Source organism: Molothrus ater, chromosome 5 (genome assembly GCF_012460135.2).
Source record: "Molothrus ater isolate BHLD 08-10-18 breed brown headed cowbird chromosome 5, BPBGC_Mater_1.1, whole genome shotgun sequence".
Taxonomy (NCBI): Eukaryota; Metazoa; Chordata; class Aves; order Passeriformes; family Icteridae; genus Molothrus; species Molothrus ater.
Genome location: NC_050482.2, coordinates 24645082 through 24663403, shown reverse-complemented (window position 1 = coordinate 24663403; position 18322 = coordinate 24645082). Strand labels below are relative to the sequence as shown.

The 18322-nt window shown below is 39.5% G+C and overlaps 1 protein-coding gene across 2 annotated transcripts in view; it reads left to right on the top strand.

Moving 5' to 3' along the window:
- The first annotated feature begins 2287 nt into the window (after window positions 1–2287).
- CAPZA2 (capping actin protein of muscle Z-line subunit alpha 2) overlaps window positions 2288–18322 on the top strand; it is a 32422-nt gene continuing 16387 nt past the window's right edge. Inside the window, exons 1-2 of one of the 2 annotated variants that reach the window (XM_036400651.2) lie at window positions 2288–2396; window positions 16320–16383. In XM_036400651.2, coding sequence (XP_036256544.1) covers window positions 2358–2396; window positions 16320–16383 — 103 coding nt within the window. In that variant the 5' untranslated portion in view covers window positions 2288–2357. Of the gene's footprint in view, window positions 2397–16274; window positions 16384–18322 lie in introns of those variants that run through there. The other variant, XM_036400650.1, reaches the window with a different exon arrangement.

The following is an 18322-nucleotide window of genomic DNA, read 5'->3' as shown; positions in this document are numbered from 1 at the left end:
TCACAAAAAACAAAGCCACAAAGTCACATTATTTCTGCATGATTATTCATTCCCCATTAAGTCCTAAGGTCACAGTAGGTGACCTGTGAAGGTACTATTAAGAAGATTCACATCAGTTTCTATGATGACTACAGGGTCCTCCCCTGAATCATTCACTTCATCTTGTTAGTTTCAGCAAACTTCCAAGAAAAATCTGGGCTAAACATGGAACATCCAACAGACAGATATATTTACTTACAACAAAACTGTTCACATTTATCTGAGAAGATCTACCTTTTGAACTATCTTCCTGGTAGTCATTAAGTAAAGCAATACCCATGGCAATATATGGCAATATCCCCCAGCTGGCAAACCCCAAGGTGTGTTAAAAATTAACAGAAGCATTTCACAGACCTCAGGCAGTTTCTCTTAAGACTCCTGGGTAGAAGTTATAAAGTACTGTTGTTGCATGACACTGAATGCTGCACAATGCTGTTCCCTGCTACAGACCATTATCTTTTATTATTGAGATATAAAATCTATAATATATGCAAAATATTCAAAACCCAGATACCTCTTAGATACACATCTTATGTTCTATACTTCACTCTAAATCTAGCAATGGTCCTGTCAAACACTAGCTTTGGTTGTCATTTATCTTGTTTCTCACATAAATACACTACTGTCCATTATCTTTATCCTCCATGGCTACAAGTATTTAAAGTCGTTCTTCAACTGTCCTGAACCAGCCACGTTGTCCAACCAATATATTAATTATTTTTACTTATTTTCATTTACATGTTTTCATTATATACTGACTTTCTTTATGCCATTAGAATTCCACATTTGGCTTGAACCACTTTTTGTCCAACTTCACTTTCCTTCACTTTCATGTGGCAGTCCTCTTATAGCATCTAGAGTAACAGCCCTGAAAAATTCTACACGTATAGGCATATTTTGTTCTCCTGCACTTTGGCAGCATTTATGCAGAAATATTCATGCAAGAAAGACAGATGTGGATGAGCTCCACAGCATAACAAGATCCTTGGGCTTGAAGCTGGCTACATTCACACTACTAACCATGACTGATGTAGGTGTATCTCAGCACCTCAACGATCAGCTTTTTCTTGTTCATCATAACTGAGATGAAGTACACTGTGCTGGACAGTAAGAAATTGTATTTTTAAATGTTACCAAAGAGTAACCACTAGCTCAGAGGCAATCCTTGCAAGTCATCATGCCAAATCCCCGTGTAGCTGCAATGTCACATTGCTGGATGACATTCTTCACAATTTCTTAGTCGGGAGGTAAAAAACTTTCAATCTACTTATTTTTCTCCCACTGATGCCATTCATGTCCAATTTCTACAGTACAAATCACTTCACACATTTCTGCTGCTGATATTAGATCGAGCTTCCCACAGCCTCCCGCAGCACCTGTGGGGCGCCGGGCCCAGCCCCAGCCCTGGCACCCACTGAGCACCTGCTGTGATGGGGCTGAAACCTGGACACTCTGCTCCTGCCTGGGGGATCGGTCTCTTCTCCGGGACTAGAGGACACAGCCCTCAGCTGTGCCAGGGGAGGTTTATTTTGGATGTTGGGAGGGATTTCTTCACTGACAGGGCAATTAGAGATGGAAATGGGCTGCCCAGGGAGGTGGGAGGGGTGCCATCCCTGGAGCTGTTTAAGAAACTGGAGGCGGTACTGATGCCACAGTCTATTGAACAGGTGCTGTTCATCATAGGTTGGACTCGATGATCTCAGAAGTCTTCTCCAACCTAATCTTTGAGTTTTACTTCTGGCTGCCCACAACTCCATATGCAGTTAAAACCTTTTCAGGACCTCCTGTTTTCCATTCCCATTGTGCCCCTCTCTGCCCCGGGATCCCCCATTCCCAAAGCCCCTCTCTGCCCCGAGATCCCCCATTTCCCATTCCCAACGCCCCTCTCTGCCCCGGGATCCCCCATTCCCAACGCCCCTCTCTGCCCCGAGATCCCCCATTTCCCATTCCCAAAGCCCCTCTCCGCCCCGAGATTCCCCATTTCCCATTCCCAACGCCCCTCTCTGCCCCGGGATCCCCCATTCCCAACGCCCCTCTCTGCCCCGGGATCCCCCATTTCCCATTCCCAACGCCCCTCTCTGCCCCGGGATCCCCCATTCCCAACGCCCCTCTCTGCCCCGGGATCCCCCATTCCCAACGCCCCTCTCTGCCCCGGGATCCCCCATTTCCCATTCCCAACGTGCCCCCCCCTTCCCAGGCTCCTCGCCCACCGCGCGCGCACGCGCACAAGGCACCGCCCCCGCAGGGAGCGCGCGCGGGTCCCGCCCTTCCTGCCGGGAAGGAGGAGCGGGAGGGGGCGGGCGCAGCCGGACGGGAAGATGGCGGACCTGGAGGAGCAGCTGTCCGACGAGGAGAAGGTAGGGATGGATGGATAGATAGGTTGCGCCGAGCCGCGCCGCCCTCCTGTCCTCCGGACCGGCGGGGCTCCTGTTTCAGCGTGGCCGCGCAGCCGGGCCCGGCCGCAGCAGAGGCGGGCGGAGGGCCGGGGTTGAGGCCGGGGCAGGGCCGGCCCGGCCCGGCCGCATCTCCCGCCGCGCCTTGTACGGTGCGGGTCCGGGGGGGCGGCGCCCGGGGCCCCGCGGGGGCGGCGGCCGCTGCTGTGCCGGTCCCTGCGGCCGCCCCCGCCCGGCGTGCGGGGTTCGGGGTCGGCGGGGAGAGGCAGGAGATACGCGGAAGGGCTTTCCCTTCCCCCACCTCCACTTCCCGTTCCCGAGGCGCCGTGCCCCTGCCGCCGGCTGCTCCGAGGCACCCGGCCTGCCGTCCCCAGGCAGCCCCGCGGGCCCCGGGAGGACATGGGATACATGTGATTTACGGGAGGAAGGAGCTGTGGGGATGAGGAAGGCTGTTTTGCTTCCTGCTAGGAGACAGTAATTGGGGAAGTGGGAGGTCAAGGAGCAGAGGGACTGCGTTAGAGATGTATCACATACTCTTTTTGCAGCAGTTGGAAACTCAAATTTAGGGCAGATTTTTCCAGAAAAGTCTCGAAAGGAGCAGGGTGTTTTGTGAGACCTCAGTTATCACTACTCCTTGTCATTCTCTGGGGGATTCAGCTTCACAGCAGCTGCCTGTTTCCAAGCTAGGGTGTGGTGTTTCGTGTACATGGTGCACTGCTTCTGCCTTTATGTAACGCATGCTCTTGCTCACTTTCCCCTTTAAAAACTTAGATTTTCACGTCTGTTAAAGTTGTGAGATGACTCAAATGTGGAAGGTATCAAAAATGATGTTTCAAACTTATTTGAAGTTAGAAGGATGTCTAAAATATCTAAGTTGTTACAGTGAGACAGGTTTTCTGTTTGACCCTGTTTTATAAGTAGAGATGCACTGGTATGCTTAGGAGTGCATAGCACCTAGATCTTGCTATCCTCTTCCCAAGAGGTTTGAAGACTCTGCCTTCCTCTACTTAAATCACCTTCCAAGACCACCTCTCTATTGATACAAGTAGTAATGTGATCCAGAAGTGTAAGTGGTAATTGTGGTTTTTCTAGCCCCTTATAGAAAATGCAAGTAACACTAATCCAGTACATTGTTCCAGAAGGTATGCTGAAAATACTTTTACTATAAGTTATCTTGCTGTCAGTGAATGGTTAAGATGGAAAGGGGTCCTTGGACATCATATTTGTAGAGTCATCTAGAGCAGCTGCCCAGTACTCTGTGCAGGTGGCTTTTGGAATCTCCAGGGATGCAGGCTCCACAGCCTCCTTGGACAGCCTGTGGCAGCGCTCGGTCACTCTTGTAGTGAAAAAGTGTTTCCTTGTGCTCAGATGGCACCTCCTATGTTTCATTTTGTGCCCATTGCTTCTCGTTCTGTCAAATAATAAAAGACAGAATGACAGTTTTGTCTCTGTTTGATCTTGGCAACCCTGCCTGTGCTTTTGTGGCTGATGGAGTTAAATTCTGAACTTTCTTCTACTCACAGATTTTGTTTTTTCTTTTCCCCGAAAATGGGTGCAGAGACTCATAGAGACACTTCCTGCCTTGGTATAAGTGAATACAATGAGCACTCATCCATTGTAAATTTAAATTGATTTCTCTAGTAGTCCCATATAAAATTGATTGTCCTGCAGTGAGTGGAATTTTTCAAGCCTGAGAGTATATTTTTTGGCTAAGAAACCAAAGATGGATAACACTGCAAACTCATGGAAAATATTCATGTGGCAATATACATGTGATCTCTTAAGATTTTATTTCTGATGCATTAAGTTGTGCTGTCGTTGTACAATATTCGAGTATTCAGTTCTACTGAGCTTAAAAAAAATCAGCTGAATGGCATTTGACAAACACACCCTTCTCACTCATCCAGTTGGGACTATAAATAAATGCAAGAGTAGATGCAAAGAGGCAAACATTGATTTTCATGAGAAATAAATCACATTGCTCCTTTATATACTTTCCTTTCATGATACAGAACTGATAATATTGAAGGCTGATGCAGATGGTGGTGGTGATGTAGTTTTATAGATAATTTCAGTAGAGACATAAGTAGAACCCTGAAAGTCCTCAAGGAAGAAAGAAGGTGAACCAAATAACAGAACATTTTTTGTCTCAGACTTGTAATAATGGTGTATGAGCACAAATAAGTAGGAAATTGAGTGATGGGGCAGGTTATCAGGTCTGAACCTGATAGGGCAGGTTCAGAAAGGTCTTTGATTCATATCTTACTTCGTGTTAGTCAAAAGATTTTAAGTGTTGCAAAGGCAGTAGGCAATTCCATGTACCTTACTATTGCTGGATTTAAGATGACTGTGTTTAGCTGTAGCACAATTCAAGTTTAAAACCAGCAGTGTTTGGCATAATTGGGAATACAGAAGGGGGCATAATTGGAATAATGGCAAACCAGATTGTTACAGTTCAGGTAAATGATCTTTAAAACCAAGGAAGGAGAAGAACCAGAAAGAGCATTTCAATAGTCAAGACAATTTTGAACTCAATCTTGTTCCTCAGATTCCCATTTTTAAAGTGATTTTTGAAGCCTTGTTTTTCTTTCAGTGATGCAATGTGTGTTGCATCATTGCAACAATACAAGGATTATTTGTAGCAAATAAGGCGTGTGAGGTTTGTGTGGATCCAAAGATCTGAAGTTGGACCATTGCCAATGAAAGTTACTGATTTTAGCATCCAAGAGCAGCGATTTTTCAGTGCTGAAGACAGCTTTTGTGATCCACAGTGTTTCATTATTCACATAGGTCACTGAAAGTTCAGAAGCTTTTAGGTGTGTTGAATAACATAAGTTTGTTTGTTTATTGGTTCAGTTTGTTTATTTAAAAATGGGGTGTGAGAGGTGGAAACCTTGAAGCCCTGAACTCTCGAGTAGCAGTCATCACTTCTGCACCCTTCCTGTAGATAATGCATCATCGCTTAACAAGTTCTGAATGCAAAACCTATTCAGCTGTTCCAGATATTTGAAGTAGTTTTGTTAAAGTCTAGTAACCATTTTTTGCAGTTCAATTTTATTCCATTTTATCTAGAAATTGTTTTCTTACCTTTGTAGCTACAAAAAAACTAATAAACAGGTATAAAAATATTTTAATTAGCATATTAGTGGGAATATTAAAGGTACAATTTATCTACATGAGTGTTGGCCATAATTAATGAAAGGTACTGATTTTACTGTAAAAGTTGCATTTGCTAATGTAAATACTCATTTACAAACAATGGCACAAATGAAAAACAGCACAGAAACCATTTAAATCATAAAACTAGTATTCTCTAGTCCATTTTTGGTGACTTGAAGGGATGTGTTTTCTGTAGGTTTGGTTGGGATTTTTTGTTTTTAATGTGAAGCACAGGAGTTAAATAGCTGTGTATGACTTGAGACACAGCCTCAGAAAATCAGGATGCCTTCAGGGAGGAAAGGATAACACATGAAGTTTTTAAATACTAAATGAACTCTTGCATTCCTTAAAATGCTGAACATAATAAACGTGGGAATTGTCAAACTTTTTTTTTTTTAAAGGAACTACACCTCTTTCAGTAAGTTTATATCGCAGTAGTTTCACTTTTTTGGAAAGATGGAGGTTAACAGTGTTATTAGAAGAAAACTTCGCTTATAAAGAGGAAGTAGTCCCATTTGTGAAAGTGAGCCTGGATGGCTTCCAGGTATTTCCTGGTGCATTGGGTAACTTTGTAACTTCTTAAATTTGTAGATTTTGACACCTAATTTACCTAATAAAGTTAAACTAAACTCTGCAGTGTAGTTTTGTCAGATTAAGGAAAACCCATTTCTTATGTCAGTGCTTTGGAATGAGAAGTCTATGCCAGTAAAATGAATCTCTCACCTGTAATGTTGTCTTTAGAGTGTAATACATTTACAGCAGATTGCACTTACATGTACAAGCCCACCAATGTGAAAGGCTCAGGTACTTTTCTCAATGCAAATATAAACCTTTTTCCTAGAACTGCTTTGAAAGCATTAGCAGAATTTTTGACAGAAAAAAATGGTACTTTTCTAGTTTACATGTATTAAAGCAATTCCTTTGCTCTACATCATTCATTTTGAAAGGATTTAGACTTCTGACTTTCAGAATTGTGTCAAATGAGACTGTAAATGAGTCTGTAAATGAGTAGGAGGTGCATTTGAATAACCCTTTCTGGGTATACTTGCACTGTAATCTGTAAAGTAAACTGTAGGTCTTGCAAGTGTCCTTGATAACATTTTGATGAAATTCTTTAGTAAGAATGAGGAAGTTAGGAGTGCTTTTCAGACTGACATGTAATTTTGAATATTGGAGCCCTTCCAAGATTAAAGATTTTCATGTCCATCTCAGGATATACATGAAAATATGTGTGAAGATAGAACATTGTCCTGAGTTATTTTGGTTTTGTTTTTTTTTAACTAAAAATGCATCAATACCATTGAGATTGAAGGACAGATATTTGAATCACTTTCTTGGGAAACTGTTAAACACTGTCTGAAGAAATGCTGATATACTGTATGTGTAACTGCAAATAATAACTTGGTTTGCTTCTACAGTCATACTGGCTGGAAGAAATTTCTGAAGGTAACTCAAATGCTGGTTAGTCAAAATGGGCTAGCTTAGATAAGGTTGCTTAGGGACTTGCCCTTTGAGTTTTGGGTATCTCCAGGAACAGAGACTGTACTAGCTCTCTGGGTGAGGTGTTGCAATGTTTGTCTAAGCCCACAGTCAGAAACTTATCCTAATTTCTAATTGTTGCAACTTGTGTGCAGTGCTGCTTGTCTTTTACTGTGTACCTCCGTAGTAAGTTACTGTGCAAATCAAAATTGTTTGCCTTTTTGACGAGTGAAAAGTAACTACTTGAAGCTTGATAATGAATACAAGTGAAACCTGTTATTATAAAGAAAAGATCAGTGATTTCTAAAACTTCATTTCATATATTCTTTCCTTAGTACTAGCTTGAAGAAATTGGGTACCCTTTGGGGATTATGACTTTTACCATGTTAGGGAGTATTGGAGTATTCATAATGCAGTGGCACCTCAGGACCATCAAAAACCCCCTTCTTGCTGTCTTTGTACTCTCAAAACTTCTTGCAGAAGCTTGCTACCTAGGAAACCTCATAGCTCAAGTAGATAAGAGAAAAAATTGAAGCAAAAATAGAGTAATAGGACAAGTTATTGGCAAATACAGAGATGAAACTGGAGACATTATTTTATGATATAGCAGATATGATTCTATTGCCTACCAATACAGTCTTCAGCCTACAAGTTCTGCTGTGAAATTCTATTCTCAGTTAGTTTCAATATTGGCAGTCAAAAAAGAACAGGAAAAGGGTAGCTTTAGCTTTTAGCTGCATTATTTAGTAAACCCCTGCATTTTTTACAGGCAGCCCTGTGTACTATTCACTGTCAGGTTCTGGGAGTGGGATGTAAAGGAGTTGAAAGTGCTCACTGAGAAATGAAAGCAGATTTTTGAGCATGCGACAATTACTTTTTTAATCCTTGAGTAAAAAACTTCTGAAATGTGAAATACTTCAAATACTTTGTTAGCTTGACAGAAGGCATTAAAACCTTGAATAGGTCACTTAGAGAGAGAATTGTAAGACGCTGGAATTGAGAGGGGAAGACGTAACAGTTAGGGTGGTACCTTATTTCATCCATTTTCATAGAGCAAGCTCAGTTACATTCTTTTTCTCTCACCCCTGCTATTGAATCTGGGCTTAATGTTCTTGGAGTATCTCATTATAACAAATTATCTCGGTGTAGAAGATTTAAAAACTTTAAAAACTTGGGCTTTGTAGTAGAAGAATACTTTGCAAATATGAACCAAGTGCTTTTTAGCGTACATTGGATACCACTTTGTAAAGACTGCTGAGAAAGAGAGTCTGCAGCTGAGGATCATGTGTGTTGATGTCCCTGTAACAAGACATCTTGGGTTTTTATGTGAGAGATGACACTGTTGGTTTCTTTCTTTGTGAAGTCTTAGTTAGCCATTTCTTATACCATTTACTTCTCAAATAAAACTTAATGCTTTTGCTTTTCATTAAATGTAAAATTTTACTACTTTTTCAGTTTTCAGTGAATGACTTTTGCAAGGAAATCATTTTTTTATGCTGCTTAATTGTTGTCTATCTCTTCTATAAGCTCAAGTATGAAGTTGCTTGGCTACAATTGTATATATTTATATATAATTATTAATAGTTGTATGTAAATATATACATTATACAATATATGCATAAATAGCCATGTATAAATATATATATAATAAAAGGTTTCCAATTTTATATGCTCGGGGAATAAGAATAACTACAGAATAACATGGGGGAGATTTATCTTCTCTTATTTTTTTTTTTATGGTTAATCTTATGTGTTACTCAAATAACATCCTTTGCTTTCATATTCCTTTTTGCTATCTTTGTCTGATGCAGTGACTTTCAGAAATCCTGTTTGGAGTTTCGGTTTTTTTAAATCTTCTTAATATGATATGGTGTGTAAAGTGATTTTAACATGGAGACTTTTATGATATTTAGATATTCTTCTGCTGAAAGGTCCTACACTGATGCATCCATCACCTTTCTTAGTGGTTATTTTTGTGAAAATAAATCTCCTTATTGAAGTCTGGTCGTCAGGTAGAAAGAATGCAGCATATTACCATATTGTTGTGTAAGATGTACTTTTTGCAGCATTGTGAAGGGCTGGTACTGTTACATATTTTTAAATACTTGTGTATTAAAAATAATTGAGGAAAACACATGTTCTCCAGATGCAAGGTAGCTTTAGGCATTGCAATTAAGGAAATGTCTGTTCAGTCAAAGCCATAGGTATGGAATGTGCCCCTCCTTTCCTGTGCCACAGAATCACATTTTTACAGGGTTTTTTCCTTAGCTCTTCTGGAAGCAGAAGTGAATGGGATACTGCAGAGAATTTTCAGTTGAGCTTGGTAGGAAGGCAGTTGCAGCACTATGTTTGTATTCATTCCCTCTCTACAGAGTCGCTGCCTTTGTTCCATGTTTGTGTGAGATGATGCATGTTTTGGGATGCTGTTCTGCTATTTGAAGTTATACCCGTGGGTATGGTGAGGTTTCATGAGATGCTGTGAAGGCAGTTTGCTGCTGACATGGGGTAATTCCTTTCTCACATTTTTGTTCTCAGAGCTTGTCCAGCTGTTTGAAGGCTCCTTTGCTTCACTAAACTGTCTGCAGCAGGAAGCAATGATAATTATGTAAAGCTATTTTTTGGCTAAATTGGTTATCTTCTTGCCACCTTTTAAAGCTGTTCTTTAGATTGATCAATCTGTTTGTCTGAATACTCACAGAAGTAGATGAGTGCTGATGATACATAGGAGTTAGTAAAAATAGTGGTGTAGGGTCCTGGGAAGTATCTAACCTAAAGATTTAATGAGCAATTGGAGCCAGTACTACCAAATATCTAGCTATCCCAAGGGGAAGCTAGTTACATGTTCTTTAAACACTGAAGGGTTTACAAAGTCCAAAACTATGTTGATGTTTGGATAGAGCATCAAGCATTGTATCCTACAAGTATTTGAACCCTAGAACTGTGTTCCTTTATGTGTAATGTATGTCAATGCAAAATTCATTTTGAGTGATAGATGTCAAAACAGTTTTGCTTTTTAAGGAACAGCAAAGGTGCATATTGAACAATAATAGTACAGCTCAAGCTGAACTTAAATAACACGTTTTACTCAAACTCAGAACTAAGTAAAACTAGGTGTTATGTCCAGTATCACTCCAGTGAGTACAAACTGCATGCCTAATTTTGAGTGTGACTTAGAGATCTTGAGAGAATTCAAACTTGCCTCATTTAACTGATGTCTCTGTTAATATTTATGTGACTATGAGCTAACTGTGAGAAAACCCTGTAACTACCTGTAAATAGAGTTAAGTGGGTCACAACAAACCCATTTGTCTAGTTGCAGACAGCTTTTTAACTAGAACTACACAGAAGGCATGACTGAGAACAGAGCTCTAGTCTCTACTGTTCCTGGAGCTCCCTTCTGGATGTGATATCTCATCATCTTTTGTTTTGGCCAAACACAGATTTCTGTGAGTGGGAGATTTATTGTGTGTTGTAAGATAGCAAGGGTACCCTCAGAAATCCTGAATGTAAATGCATGATGTACAGTGCTGTGAGCCTGCCATAACAGTGATAAAAGTAACTTTGGGAAGCTCTTTTCATTCCCCTGCGATTAGCAACAAAGTTGTCTTTGAGTGGAAATTATTGTGGGAATCTTTTGCATGCCTTCCATCTAAAGTTCACTGTGGAGCAGTGAACTTTAACCTGTTGGGAGTGTAGAGGAAGGGGTGGGTCTCCCTGCTGCAAAGAGTTCACAGCTGAATTTCTGAATTTGAAAGAAGGGATGTGTAGGAAAGAATAAGGCTGAGTATATGGTTTCACAGTCTCCTGCTTATCAGCATGTTTTTTCTGTGCAGCATGGATGCTGATTGAAGGAGTGAGCTGTCAGGGTGCCTAGCGAACAAAACTGTGAAGTAACTGTCTTTCAGTCGAATTAAAAGGGGGGAAAGAAAAATGGAAGAGGGAGAGTTTTAATGTGCCTGCTACTGTTAAAAGCTGCCCCTTAGCAGAGTCAGAGGAGCGAGCTGCCTTGGAGGTGACAGTGGCACTGCGGAGCCCGGCAGTGGGAGCACATTCATTCTCCTTGACCATATATAGGCACAGACAGCGCACGGGCTCGGGCTTCTCCAACCACTGACGCTCCTCATGTGGCAGGAACAGGAAGAGTGATCTCGGGGCATTTCAAGCCGCTATGTATAACTTCTTAAAAATTAAATAAACTTCAGAATGGCTTAGGCTGGAAAAGATAGAGGAGCAGGATTTCTCGTATGTACCTGATGGGTATCGTGCATTGAGAAAAATTAAATTGTGAAATAACAGCAGAAGTATGGAAAAAAAAATAGATTTAGCATAACTGCCACCATTCTGTACATTACTACATTGCTCTTTGCTTGTGAAGTCTGAAAACTGCAAATATTGCTGTAACTAAGTGTAGGAATTTGTTGATAGATCAATTGTTTTAATCCCTAGCAGAATAAAGAATTAGGCGTAATACCTAATAATTGTATTAATCACATACAACAATCCTGTCCTTTTATCTTTTGCTAGGCTTCTCTATGAATTTTTACCTTAATTGAAATAGTGTATAAAATCAATAAGCTTGTAGATTTGATAAACTTTTAACTGATGTGATAGGTAGCATTTGACTTCACTTGAATTCTGAAAGTAAATCTTGCTAGCTCTTACCTACTGAGAGCAGACTTCAATTTAAACAAGACTGTGAGTGGTGTAAATGTGAAAACTGGATAGAGTGGCTGCAGTGGGGAATGCCTTCCCTTGTCAGTGTTTCAGAAGTCATTTTTATACTTTTTTTTTTTAACTTGCTGTCAGCTTCTGTATGATCTGTCCAAATTAATGCTCAAAACTGCACAAAGACACGATTCATAAAAACATGTGTAACTTGGGGTTTTTTGCATCCAAGAAATTTAATATAGAAAACACGTGGTTCCTTACATAGGTTTGTGGTAAAAGCTGTTTTTTTGTAAACCACCGGTGATCAGATGTTCTGGATTAGTGAAGTCTGAAGTTTATAGTTTCTTGCTACTCTGAAGACTTGAAGCTGAGAACTAACTCAAATCTCCATCAATAAAACACTGTCTTAAACCTTAGTGTTTTGGGAGTAACTACAGTAATAACTGGAGAAACTTCAGGTATTTTATGTCTTTGAGTTTTCTAAAAAAAGACTCAACTGTAACAATTTTTTGTTACTTGCTGATACATGTATAAGTTTCTTGTACTGTGTTTAAAGGTGCAGTTCTCTCGAATGGAAAAAGGTTTTTGTCATTTGGATTCTTAAGAGATTATGATGTTTCTGTTTTGGCTTGCGTAAATCAATTTTTAGAAGTCTCAATGCATTGAAAAATCAGCATTTATTGCAATTGTAATGCAGCCGATTGGTTTTCTTAAAACTATTTTCAGCAGCTACAACTTCCTATCTCAATTTAACTAAAGAGCAGTTTAGTTTTTTTGCCTGTCACTTTGTATTACAGGTTATGTGCATTTTAGTTGCCCATGAACATCATATTTTATATGGACTACCCCTTTGTTTTAATTGTGCTTCCCCAAGTGATAGCTGAGGCTTTTTGCTGCCAAAAGGGAGAGATCTTCATCTCGTAGAGGTTCATGGAAGGGCATTCATTTATCCTTCAGTGTCAGTCTGAAAAACAGAAGCCCCCTTTAGAGCATGTATTTCTGGAAAAATTCAGTGGCAATAAATCTGTAACTGCCTTTCAGTTCTAATGTGTTAAGTGAGACTACTGGACTTAATTCTTTATATGGGCTTCCTGTATGTATTAATTGGGGAAATAATGGCTTTATCAGATACTCATCACAGAGAAATTAATTCAGTTTAACTGCTGAAGGAAAGTGGATTACTTTTAAATTGGCTTCACAATGGCAGGTGAGCAAAATAAGTGTCTTAGCTGACACACTCTCAACTTCTGAAAACATGTTAAAATTTTTTGCTTTTGTAAACATGAATATACTTTATACTTGATGAGATATTCATTGCAAATTTGCATGATTGTTTATCTGTTCTATAAAATATTTCATCTATGATGAATTTTCACACAAAAACGATCAGTGAGAAATTGAATTTACTTGTGAAATGTTTGTAAAAAGTAATGTCTAGGTTGGTCTGTCATGAGGACATGTGTTACATCTGAATGCTTTTGAATGAATACTACTTATAGTGTAGCTAATCTGACTGATAAGAATAGTTCTTACTGATAGTGAAAAAAATAAGCAAAACCAGATTTATATTACCAAAACAGCTGACAATGAGGTAGTGGTCTAGTTTTAGTATAGACCTAATGTCCCGTACAGGTGTTACCAGTTTAAAGCATGTGGTCATTCAGGGTGCAGTTTGGGCACCCATGTTTTGCTTAATTTTGCTTTTATAGCTGCTGCCTGCCCAAAACTGATGGACCTGTTATTTCACAACTCCAGATGTCTACAAGTCTTGCTTTTCTGCTTGCCCAGAGCTAACCTGGCCTTGGCAGGGGTAAGCAGTCCTGTTCACCTGAAGTCAAGGAATCAAGAAATGCTGTTCCTTCATCTTGAGCTGGGAGTCAGCCCAGCGATAGTCATGCTGAAATCACACAACTAAAAGCACAATACTTGCTTTTCAGGGCTGAGCTGTGACCCTATTAATTGCTGTCATGGTTTAACCCCAGGCAAGCCACCAAGCCCTACACAGCCACTCAGCCACTGCCCCACCAGTGGGATCAGGGAGAGAATTGGAAGGGTAAAAGTGGGAAAACTCATGGGTTAAGATAAAGACAGTTTAAGAAGGAAAGCAGAAGGTGTGCATGCAAGCAGAGCTAAACAGGGAATTAATTCACTGTTTCCCATGGCCAGACAGCTGTTCAGCCATCTCTAGAAGAACAGAGCCTCATCACATGTAATGGTGACTTGGGGAGTCAAATGCCATCACTCCAAAATCTCCACCCCTTCCTCCTTCTTCCCTCACTTTATATACTGAGCATGATTTGATATGGTGTGGAATATCCCTTGGTCAGTTGGGGTCACCTGTCCTGGCTGTGTCTCCTCCCAGCCTCCCATGCACCCCCAGCTTCCTTGCCAGTGTGTCAGTACGAAAAGCAGAAAAGGCCTTGGCTGTGTAAGCCCTGCTCAGCAGCAGCACAAGCAGCTATGATCAGCGCTGTGTTCAGCACAAATCCAGAACAGAGGCTTATACCAGCAACTGTTAGGAGAATTAGTTCTGTCCCAGCCAAAACCAGCACAGTGGGTCATTTGATAAAATGTGCTGGTGATAGAACCTTGGAGCCTGTCTTGTCCTTATTGCCTTTGTCCTTCATAAGCACTTTAATAATACTGTAGGTTAGCTTTGTTTCACATTTTTATATTACTTTGGCTTGAGCATTGAGCTGGGTACAGTGCCTTGACTTCAGCAAGAGATAGAGGAGTGTGGGGATTGGTGATTTGGATAATGCTGGTAACGTGGATAAGGTTACATCCTTTTAATTCAAAGGAGACAATCCACTTTGCTTTAATAAGTAGCCATAGAAGAAGGTCCTCTTGCCTCTCTGTGTCTCCTTGGAAAAGAGTAAACTTTGTGGCATTTATCTCACGATAATGCAAATTCATGTTTACGTGGAAAGAGGAGTTCTGATGGTAGATATTTGAGGCAGCAGACAAAGGCTGTCTGCAATCCAAAATGCAACATTTAGGTTAGAAAGTTGGGAACTGACAGCTTTTCCATTTCCATTATCCAGCTCTGAATGGTCATGTTCTGTTAGTGGTCTGAAAGCTGCTGGGCTGATCACATGGGATCTCATGAGGCAGCTAAGTGCTCTCCCAGGACACTTTAACTTGAACCACCTCTCCTGGAGCCCTTGTCTGAAATTTGGGCCCTGTCAAGAAGCAGGGGCCCAAACCCTGGCTGTATTGCTACCCTCAGTTGTAAAAGCTGTTTTCTTGTCAGTTCAAGAGCTCTAGCATGCTCAGACAGTTCTTTAGTAGTTTCAAATACAAAGAAATGTGTAAATCTAATGCATTTTTTGTTATTTTTAGATATTTGTAATGAAATGTATGTTTCTCAAACTCCTTAATTTCAAACAGTGCTCCCAGGCACTGAATTTTCCAGCTCTTCATTCCATAGATACATGATATAAGGTGTTGGAAGGGGAAATCCTGTTTCAAGTAGTATCCTATATTTGAATAGCAGCACCATATCGAGGATGCAAGAGAGCTTGAAGTAGCTGCTAAACTTGGATGACTGTAAAGGATAGGAACTTTTGCCAAGTTAAGTTAGGGAACCAATGTTTCGTTTGTTAGTTTTTATAATGGGTGCCTTTAACAATGCAAGAGGGAAAAAGAATGAATCAAAGTGTGTCCACTAAGTGACATTCTGCAAGTAAGAATGTCACTTAAGGGGGAAGTTTAAAAGTTTTTTCACATTTAGAAAGTATTTTTGTGGGGTTTTTGCAAGTGAATGTGCGTGCAGCTGTGTAGTGAACCAGCTCAGGGACCTGGTCTGGAAAGAAAGAGCAATAACTTTCCTGATTTTGCTCATTGTGCTGTTGTGCAAGGGCTTGTGCAAGCAGAAGGAGAAAGAAAGCCAGGGCAGGTGTGCATACTTTCAGTGAAAATACTGGCTTATGTTGTGTTTACTCTGCAAGAAGCTGTGGGTAAAGGCCATTAATTACTAATTAAGATCTCAAGGGGTTTTTTAAGCTTTATCTGCTGGTACTGTGGTACTAACAGGTCTTAGGTAGGTGCAGGTGAAATTATGAGCTTTAGTGTCTATGCAGTGTTTTTGAGATTAATCTGTCAGTGTGGACCTTTTGGAAAGTACAGGACCATATGATATATAGTAAAATTGGAAGAGAAGCTTTGAAGATCAAATGCTATGAAGATGCAAAAACCATCTTCATAATGGTTTTTTGCTCTTTTGGAATCTGTATTGATTCCCAGGCACCCATGGACTGAAAGCTGACATAGATAGTGAATATATTGTTAATCTTCTTTGTTATATTCATCTTTTCCTGTTTGCCAGTAAAAGAAAATATGAATGACTCAATTTCCCTATCTCCTTCCATCGCATACAATCTCTATTCTGTTTGAAAAGGTGGAGCTTTATAGTCTGTGTTTTTAATAAAGACCAAGTAGTTGAAATAATGTGAGCAAATATGTGAAACAATGGCAGTTGTACAATTTCATGTCTGGCTGGTACAACTCTGTAATACATAACTGCTTTGAATAGGAATGAATGCAAGTATATTCAACCACATGATTGTTTTTGTATTTAAGGTGCGTATAGCAGCAAAATTCATAATTCATGCTCCTCCTGGGGAATTCAATGAGGTGTTCAATGGTGAGTATCTGTCTGCTCTGCCCTTTTCTTTAAGTTATCTATGTCCAAAATTGCATTGCTGATTATTCTCCTGAATTTCATGTAGCTTATATTGTAGCAGCTTCCTTGCTATAAGGGCTGGTGTTGTAGCTGGGCATGATAAGCTTTGCAGTCACAAGACAGCTTGAAGTTTAAATGCAAAGCAAGGGAAGTACTGCTTTTCTTTGTGATGTGAGAACAAGCTTTGTTTTGAATGAGTCATGAATTAACAGTTGCAAGGGTTTCTGTTTAGAAAACAGATACTCCTATTTTTCATCTTTGATTGGCAATTATATTTTTCAACAAAAATTAAACTAGCAGAAGTTAAAATGGTCATTTTTTTAAAAAGAAGGAATATCATTACAAATATTTAACCTGGAATACACAAAAGACTACTGCCTAGTGCCAGTTGTGGAAAGAATATTAATTTTCTCCAAATATTTCTAGCCTTTAAATTCTGGGCACAGTCCATTTTACTGAGTGTATTGGTAAACTGAAAGGAAACTTAAAATAAGCTTCTTTCAACTATTGTCTAAACTTTACCTAAGATGTTATTTGTTAAAAAAAATTGTTGTTTGTCTGTCATCAAGATATTTGGGCATATATAGGTAGAAAAAGGCAGGCTTTATAGTTGTGGCTTACAAATGTTTCTGAAGCTATTTAAGTAAAAAAATTAATTTGGTATACTAAACCTGTGGTCAGTGTCAGACTGGAGAGAGCTTAAGTTTATTAAAGAATGCAATGCTTTTACAAGTACCTTGTTCTTAAGGTAAAGTTAAACTGTGGCCAGCTGGTTATTATTTAAGATTAGTTAGTACTTAATTTTTGAAGTGAGCAGCTTACTAACTCAGCTTTCTGAAGATTATTAAAATTTAATGGAGTAGTACTGCTTATAGACTTCATTGTTATGCTAATTCATAGCTGCAACTACCTGCTCAATACAGAGTACAATGTGTTTGAAAACACATAGTGAACACAAATGCCTGACCAGTGTTCAATGAGATTTAGACTGCCTTCTTAAATAGAGAAAGCTTTTAATTCCAATTCTGAAAATTGTGCATTTGGTTGGTTGGTTTTGTGTAGGGTTTTTTGAGTATGTGAGGTGGTTTTTTTCCTTTGGGGTATTTTGTGTTTTGGTTTGGGTGGGGGAGTTTGGTTTAATTCAGAAGGGTTTGCTTGTTTGTTTTTTAAAGAAAAAAATACCTTAAATATAGTCCAGATTTTTTTTTACTTTTCACTTGAATGATACCTTGGAAATATTTAAAAGAGGTTTAATATGTTCCAGCAAGACTAATGATTTTAGTTAATGAGCAATTAATGAAATTGCTATTCAAACAGTATCTGGTAAAGTCAAGTACATAAATAAGAAAATTGCTGCACAATAAATATTAAATAATTTTGAGGAGAGTATTGATTTATTCTATATTCATATGTTTCTTGTATCATGGTAGAAAAAATGCTATGATGGTGTATAATCTTCTGCCTAGTGAGTGTCATTTAGGAATGAGACTAAAAACGGTAGGGCTTAAAAACCAGTAAGTTCAATGCATACCATATGAGTGTCATCAGAATACAGTAACAATAATATAGGTTGAGGGAGTTGGTAATATACATTTTATAGGAAACTTGGTAGAATTCTGTGCTGTTCTCATTCAGAGCTTCTCAAAAAACTAGATTGACAGATTCCTAGAGCCTGTAGAATACACCTTAAATCTCTTTGCCAGATTGTCTTGGAAGAGATCCATTTCTATACTATTATTTTAATTTTATTCAGTGAAAATTATAAAATATGAAGCAATAAATTTACTACCTAGTAATCTCTGTGGGTATGGAGTAGTTTTTGGGGTTTTTTTGTTGTTTTGTACAGTCTGTTGATACTTGTTGTGTGACTGAAACAAGTTTCTGAGTTAACTGTACTTAT